Raw genomic sequence first — 8,961 nt, 5'->3', positions numbered from 1 at the left:
TTGTGGAAAAGATGTTTGAGAAAGGTCAAATCATTGGCATGCATCAAGCAGAGAAAACATCTAAGGAGATTGTAGAAACTACTAAAATTGGGTTAAGAACTGTCCAACGCATCATTAAAAAATGGAAGGATAGTGGAGAACCATCGTCTTCGAGGAAGAAATTTGGTTGAAAAAAAAATCCTGATTGATTATGATCTGTGATCACTTAAACATTTGGTGAAATCAAATCAAAGAAAAACGACAGTGGAATTCAGGACTGTGTTTAATAGTGAAAGTAAGAGCATTTCCATACGTACAATGTGAAGGGAACTCAAGAGATTGGGACTGAACAGCTGTGTAGCCTTAAGAAAACCACTAATCAGTGAGGCTAACTGGAAAAAAGGCTTCAATTTGCTAGGGAGCATAAAGACTGGACTATCAGACTGGAATATTATGTTTGTGTAGGACTCAGTAAACACATCGTGTAGCTCTGTTCATGTTGCCTTTACTCCACTGCCACGCACCTTACAATTTTCAACCTTGCCGTAAATCACTGCTGTAAACCTTAAAGACACAGTAACCTGTCACTTGCAGCGCATAACATAACAGAGTCCAACCGGACACAATAAGAACACAAAAATAAACGTTATTCAGACATAACACAGAGGAAGTGTGCACAACTTAAATAATGAATAAATTAGCAACCTATTGTCAAAACGTCACGGCAGGATGGTATTTAACTGTAAAAGGGTAGAGACAACAAATATTTAATTTACATTCATATTCTGTGGATGATTCAAACTGTGTCTCACCTGAACAGATGACACCAGCGTCCTCACCATGGTTGCAGTTGTGCTTCCCAAATTCTCTGTGCTGACACTCAGTCAGAGAATTCTCATCTCCTAAACAGACCACATTATTAAACCAGATTTCTCCACTTCCTTCACCAAAGTGAGCAGAACCAGGAGCTCTCAGTGCTGTCCCACAGTTCAGGTGTCTACAGATCACCTCAGCATCATTTATGTCCCAGTCGTGGTCACAGACTGTTCCCCATCTGTTGTATAAATTAATTTCAACTCTTCCAGAGCACCGGGTTGACCCATGGCCAGCTAATCTGATGTGATGTTCTAAAAAACAGGAAAAAATGTAATATGAACTCATGAACTCTTGCCTTTTCAAATGTTTCAACTTATTTTGTGAACACAGTAAACACAATTCCATTTGTGGTCAGTCATATACATACACACACAGGACATAGGTGGAAAAACATAGAGCGGAGCAGAAAATCACAGGAGAGGCAATTCAAAGGAGGTAGAACAACAAAAAATTATTGTAAATTATAACAATTATTATTTTATTCAATATTAAATAACTCAACACCATGATACTGGGTTCCTTTTTCTTTCTAAAATATAATCACAGTTTCTCCATATAAATCTATCCTGTGCCCCAAAAGCCACTATTTGACAATTTGTTCAATTAAAACTGGTTCAAATATCACTGCTGAACAGACCACAGCTGGTACAGAGGAAGTGTGCACAACTTAAATAATGAATAAATTAGGAAGCTATTGTGAAAACGTCACGACAGGATGGTACCTAACTGTAAAAGGGTAGAGATAAAATATATTTAATTTACATTCATATTCTATGGATGATTCAAACTGTTTCTCACCTGAACAGATGACACCAGCGTCCTCACCATGGTTGCAGTTGTGCTTCCCAAATCCTCTGTGGTGACACTCAGTCAGATTATTCTCATTTCCTGAACAGTCCACAACATTAAGCCATATTTCTCCAGTTCCTTCACCAAAGTGAGCAGAACCAGGAGCACTCAGTGCTGTCCCACAGCCCAACTGTCTACAGACCACCTCAGCATCATGTATGTCCCAGTCGTGGTCACAGACTGTTCCCCATCTGTTGTTGAAATAGATTTCAACTCTTCCAGAGCACCAGGTTGACCCATGGCCAGCTAATCTAATTGGATCTTATAAAAAAAAGGAAAGAACATAATATTAAGTTTTTGTGTAAGTGTAATTGTATTAAAAAACATAAATAAATCAAACTTTCTGAAATGTGGTTAAAGAGAACCGAGCATGCTGCCCCCCTCTGACATTAGTGAAACTGTCAGCAAACACATCACAACTCATGAACTCTTGACTTTTCAAATATTTCGACTTATGTTGTGAACACAGTAAACACAGTTCCATTTGTGGTCAGTCATATACATACATACACAGGACATAGGTGGAAAAACATGAAGTGGAGCAGAAAATCACAGGAGTGGCAATTTAAAGGAGGAACAATGAAAAATACAATAAACACAATTTATTAAATATTTGCTTTCTAAAATACACTGCCTGGCCAAAAAGAAAGTCGCCACGTGGATTTAACTTAGCAAATAAGTACGAGCCTCCTGTTGGATAATTACTACATGGGCAATTATGTTTCAGCTGGCAACAAGTTATTTAACCCCAACTGATGCAATGAGTAGCTGGGAAAATAGAGTTGAGGAGGCTAACGAGCATAAGAGAGCTCAGTATGCAGAGTTAGCAGCAGATGCAGAGTAGAATGGATGGAAGGCTTATCTCCACCCAGTAGAAGTGGGTTGCCGTGGATTTGTGGCAAAGTCTGCGATTGCTCTTCTGACCGAGCTGGGTATACGGGGAAAAAGCCAAAGGACTGCGGTATGTAATATGTCTCGGGCAGCAGAGAGAGCGAGCGAGTTGCTATGGGTACGTAGGAAGCATGCTAGCTGGGGAACTAGCTAAAGGTAAGGATGGCTGCATGACTTTAGTATGGTTGCAAATCATGTTAGATGTGGTCGGTTTGGTTCGTGGTTCAGGCTGCATCAACGGGGCGAACCACGGTAGATTTGTTTGTTTGTTTGTTACGTGATTTGTTTGTTAGTTACGTGGTTCAGTCCGCATCAACGGGGCGAGTCACGGTAGATTTGTTTGTTTGGCTCGTGGTTCATAAAAGGACTGGGCTAATGATTGAAATATTAGTTGTTGATAGACATTGAATGATGAGGAAAACGGGGTTGTGCAGTGGCAGTGTGTCGTGGGCCTAACTTGACGAAACATCGGTTAAGGGAGGTGCCCACTTGAAAACCCCAATGACATGCTGCATAATGCTGTTGTTTAGGTCAGTTTCCTGATGTCTTCATATTGCTTGGTCGCTGGTTAGCTGCTGAGCGGGCCATACAAGCCAGCAGCGTTAGGTTAGCTCATATTTCACAAGGTTCGAATTATCCTCTGCTGCTCTGTGGGCCTACAAGCCAGCAGCACTTACTTAGTTCATTTAGATTATAGGTTAAGCTAGCCAGCAGCATTTGGTTACCTTCTATTTCACAAGGTTTGAGTTAGCGTCTGCTGCTGAGTGGGCCATACAAGCCAGCAGCATTTACTTAGTTCATTTAGACTGTAGGTTAAGCGTCATATCACATGACTATAGGTTTATTAGGGTTTCTCAGTTGGACAGGGCCTCTAAACGTGTTTTGCCTGGGATTTTGGCACAAGGGATTGTAACATCTAATCCTGTGTATTAATGAACTAATTTCTTAAACAACCATGTCTAAAGACACGTCCCTTTGGTTGTGGAAAAGATGTTAGTCTGTTTGAGAAGGGTCAAATCATTGGCATGCATCAAGCAGAGAAAACATCTAAGGCGACTGAAGAAACTACTAAAACTGAGTTAAGAACTGTCCAATGCATTATTAAAAACTGGAAGGATAGTGGAGAACCATCGTCTTCAAGAAAGAAATGTGGTCGGAAAAAAAAAATTCCTGATTGATCGTGATCTGTGATCACTTAAACATCTGGTGAAATCAAATCAAAGAAAAACAACAGCAGAACTCAGGTCTATGTTAAATAGTGAAAGTAAGCACATTTCCACATGTACAATGTGAAGGGAACTCTAGGGATTGGGACTGAACAGCTGTGTAGCCTTAAGAAAACCACTAATCAGTGAGGCTAACTGGAAAAAAAGCTTCAATTTGCTAGGGAACATAAAGATTGGACTCTGGAGCAATGGAAGAAGGTCATGTGGTCTGATGACTCCAGATTTACCCTGTTCCAGAGTGATGGGGACATCAGGGTAAGAAGAGAGGCAGATGAAGTGATGCACCCATCATGCCTAGTGTCTACTGTACAAGCCTGTGGGGGCAGTGCTATGATCTGGGGTTGCTGCAGTTACTCAGGTCTAGGTTCAGCAACATTATGTGTCCAAAGAATGAGGTCAGCTGACTACCTGAATATACTGAATGACCAGGTTATTCCATCAATGGATTTTTTTCTTCCCTGATGTTCATGGGCATATTCCAAGATGACAATGCCAGGATTCATTGGGCTCAAATTGAGAAAGAGGGGTTCAGGGGGCATGAGACATCATTTTCACACACTGATTGGCCACCACAGAGTCCAGACCTTAACCCCGTTGAGAATCTTTGGGATGTGCTGGAGAAGGCTTTGTGCAGTGGTCAGACTCTCCCATCATCAATACAAGATCTCGGTGAAAAATGAATGCAACACTGGATGGAAATAAATCTGGTGACATCGCAGAAGCTTACTGAAACAATGCCACAGAGAATGCTAAAGGCGGTCCAACGAAATATTAGAGTGAGAGACCTGTTCTTTTTTTTTTTGGTGGTGACTTATTTTTTGGCCAGGCAGTGTATAATCACAATTTCTCAACATGAATCAATCCTGTGCCCCAAAAGCCACTTACATATTTGACAGTTTGTTTAATTACAATAAATATCACTGCTGAACAGGTCACAGCTGGTACAGAGGAAGTGTGCAGAACTTAAATAATGAATAAATTAGCAAACTATTGTCAAAACATCATGGCAGGATGGTATTTAACTGTAAAAGGGTAGAGATTAAAAATATTTAATTTACATTCATATTCTATGGATGATTCAAAAGGTGTCTCACCTGAACAGATGACACCAGCGTCCTCACCATGGTTGCAGTTGTGCTTCCCAAATCCTCTGTGGTAACACTCACCCAGATAATTCTCCTTTCCAAAACAGTCCACATCATCAAGCCAGATTTCTCCAGTTCCTTCACCAAAGTGAGCAGAACCAGGAGCACTCAGTGCTGTCCCACAGCCCAACTGTCTACAGACCACCTCAGCATCATCTATGTCCCAGTCGTGGTCACAGACTGTTCCCCAGGAGCCACTGTGGTAGATTTCAACTGTTCCAGAGCACAGAGTTGACCCAGGTCCAGCCAATCTGATCTGAGCTATTAGATACAAGACATAATCATTTCCCTTTTAACCCTTGTGTACCGCTCAAAAACACTACCCTTTCATACCGTTCACGGCTTTTCATCTTTTTTTTTTTTTGCTCAATTTCAGTCCTGATCAAAACTACTAAATATTTAAAAAAGATTCAGAATGTTAACCCTTCAAATGCCAATTTAAATAATAAAGTCAATGATATGGAGAAAAATACAAAATGATCAGAGACAATTTTTTACCTGTAATCACAGTCTTGTAACATCAATGACTTTTATGCATATTTAGTTTTTGTGCAGCATCAGATTTCCATTAAAACTCCATCATGTGCTGTTAGTGGCTGGTTTTGCCCCATTGACTCCCATTATAACCCCATTTTTTTGAATGCAAAGACACAACACAAAACAAGAATGCATTTTATAATCCTGGTGATTTCTCGTGTTCAGAAGGACTCAAATTTGTCAATTTTGCTGTTGACCACCAAATCGTGACCTTTACTCATTACATAGGCCTGTTGTATATAAAGCTTAGTTTCTGTATTTGATATATATATATGTGTGTGTGTGTGTGTGTGTGGGTGTGCGTGTGTGTGTTATGACAGAGACAGAGCAAACGGGGGAAAAAGAACAAGTTCATGTTATAGTATTTATCTGCATGTTAGGTGTTTGTGTAATGAGACTGAATGTGGGGGTGTGTTTAGTCTTTCCAGCAAGACTTGCAGCATGTCATGTGGTGCACTTTGCACATGAGTTCTCCAGGGTCAGCTGCAGCTGCAGCAACCTGCATCTCTCTCACCAGTGCGACAGGAACGGGTGCACGAGGGAAGTGCTCTCTCCTCAGTATTGTTGGAGACACCAAAGAATTTCCCAGCACTTCCAAGAAAAGCCTCCTCCCGAAGAGCTTTCCCTGGTTCCAGGAGGGTTAGAGCTGGGGTGCATGTTTTGATTTTTTGGCTATATCAAGGTCAGTGCACAAAGGTCACGTAATTTGAGCTCACACTTCTGAGGTCAGCCCTGTCCTCTAAACCCAGTGGGGTAAAAACAGCCACTAACAGCATGTGAGGAAGTTTTAATGGAAATATGAAGCTGCACAAAAACTAAATATGCATAAAAGTCAATGAAGTTACTAATCTTTGACATATCCAAGACTGTCATAACAGGTACAAAAAATCTCCTGTCTCTGATCATTTTTTATATTGAAAATGGGAAACTTTGTGTGTATTTTCCCCATATCAGTGACTTTTTTAAATTGTTATTTAAAGGGTTGAAATTTCAAATAATTTTATTAATATTTAGTAGTTTTGATTAGGACTGATTAACAGATTAAAGTTGACAAAAAGTTAGAAAAAAAAATGTGTCTGATATATTTTTACAGCAGTCAAAGTTAGTAGGGGGTTTCAGCTGCGAACAGTATAAAACAGCAGTAAATTTGCCCACATTGTATAATTGACCTATTGAAAATGTTGTTCATATTTTCAAAATTTATGTAAAATTAAGGTTCCTCCCAAAATCATTCAATTTGCTGCAACACAGTGAAAGTTATGGACAAACAGTACACAAGGGTTAATGCATTTTACTTTGAAACCAAATACGTTTCTACTTATGAAACAAAAACGTAGACTGACCTGCAGAAGCTGAAGTTGTGATCAAAAGACAGACTGCAAAAGAGAAAAACGGGGCTCAATAAACTTTACTGTAGGATGAATTACTGCATGATGAGATATACATTGGCTCGTGTCTGATTTAGAAACATGAAACAAACTAAGATCTAACAGTAACGTTAACTGAACACTGGTTTTCAGTCTGATCCATTCTGCTAACATACTTGAAAATGGAAACTACTGAATGTAAAATGCATCTCACCGAACAAATGAAGTTTTCTCCTTTTTGTGCTCTCCATGGCTGAGACACCAAACGTGTTCTGTGCAGTATGATCTGTCTGTGATAGAAATCTCAAGGGTGTGATCTACACTTCAGACACTTCCTTTCAGAGACAGAGACGTAGAGGGGAACTTGACTTCATCGACTAGTCGATTGCATCACAGGTAAAAACACAGTAGAAAGTAAAGCTTTTCAACAATGAAATCTATATTCTTCACCTGAATACATATTGTAGTGTTTCATCACCATAACCACTGGCTCTTGGTTTGTGACTGAATTAGAGTTTCCAATTCCTACGGCAGACGTGACAGAGGAAGAGAATGAAATATTATACCAACATCAATATGGTTTCAGGAAATCTCGTTCTATATACATGGCCATTACACATCTTACTAATGAGCAATACAAAGCAAAGGACAAGAGTCAGTCTACTGTCGGAACTTTTCTAGACCTATCAAAAGCATTTGATACCGTGAATCATCATCTATTACAAAACTTAAAACATTTGGGACTGGATAAACAGGCTATATTGTGGTTCTCTAGTTATTTGAATCAGAATACAGTTTGTTGCATTCAAAAGAGTAAATTCCCCTCCTCTTGTGACAAAATGGGGGTGTACCCCAGGGATCTGACTTGGGGCCATTGTTGTTCCTCATATATATCAATGACTTGGCAAATGTATCAAATTAGTTATCAGAAATACTAGATGATACTAGTTTGTTTTATTCTCACAAAAATCTTTTTACTCTCATGAAAGTTGTAAATGAGGAATTGGAAAAAACTGCAAAATTGTTCAAAATTAGCAAACTGTCACGAAACATTAAAAAAGCAAAATTTATTTTATTCGGTCAAAGTGTTAAAAAGAACCTTGAAATATAACTGTGTTGATAATGTCCCAATAGCTAATGTCAAATCAACTTGTTTACTTTGTGTAATTGTAGATGAAAACTTATCCTGGTAACCTCATATCTCACTTATTACATCGAAGACTGCCAAAAATACTGGAATACTTGGAAAAATTAGTTGTCTTCTAAATACGAAGGTTTCGCCAATTCTTTATAATTCAGTGATTCATCCTTTTATTATTATGTTATTCCAATATCGCCTGGGCCAGTACTCACCAAACTAAACTGGAACCAATTCTTCACTTGCAAAAAAGAGTGGTGAAAATTATGACCTCCTCAGCTCCAAGAAGACATTCATTACCCCTGTTTCACAAGCTTGGCATACTTAATATTTATCAAATCAGCATACTCCAAATTGCTCAATTTGTATTTGGTTCATTAAATAAAACACTTCCCCCTTTTTTTAATAAATTCCCAGGATATGGAATTCACTTCCTCCTCACTTGATTAAACTTTCTACAAGGCCATTTAAAAATTCTGTAAAAACTTACTGCTCTGTGAAAAAATCCATTTTGTGGATTTGTGTGTTGTTTTTGTTTTCCGTAGTGTTTCTGTTCTTTTGCTGTTTTTTTGTTGTCTGTTTTATGTCTTGGTTGCTTTTCTTTAGTTAAAGTTTAAATATTTTTTTGGGGAGCCCTCCTATTCAAACTCCTTGAGGGTTTTTGGGGTTTCCCCGGCATACATTTTTGTCTTTTCTTTCTTTAATTGCGGATTGTTAATCTACTTTCAGTATTGTTATTGTTGTTTTATCGTATTTAAAATGTGCCAAATAAAAATGAAATGAAATTAATAAATGTTGACACCATGAACACCGTCAGTCTGAGCTACAACCACAGCAACAATGTCGACTAATAGAACACAACAGTACTGAACATAAACACATGCGCTTATCAATACTGCGCGCTGTAGATATGTAGTGTCTATATAAATCGTCACCGTCAGTGTGCATTGCAG

At 38.8% G+C, this 8,961-nt stretch overlaps 1 protein-coding gene across 1 annotated transcript; it reads right to left on the bottom strand.

Moving 5' to 3' along the window:
• Window positions 1–1,422: 1,422 nt before the first annotated feature.
• Window positions 1,423–7,745, bottom strand: LOC311506195 (scavenger receptor cysteine-rich domain-containing protein DMBT1-like; the record flags this gene model as incomplete). The annotated part of the gene is made up of 3 exons (XM_084570072.1): window positions 1,423–1,965; window positions 4,916–5,255; window positions 7,722–7,745. The coding sequence occupies 3 exons, from the start codon at window positions 7,743–7,745 to the stop codon at window positions 1,547–1,549; spliced, it is 783 nt and encodes a 260-aa protein (XP_084426198.1). The 3' UTR covers window positions 1,423–1,546.
• Window positions 7,746–8,961: the final 1,216 nt, after the last annotated feature.

This window comes from Chelon labrosus, assembly GCF_963514085.1.
Source record: "Chelon labrosus genome assembly, chromosome: 21".
Classification (NCBI taxonomy): Eukaryota; Metazoa; Chordata; class Actinopteri; order Mugiliformes; family Mugilidae; genus Chelon; species Chelon labrosus.
This window is presented reverse-complemented; position numbering and strand designations above follow the sequence as displayed.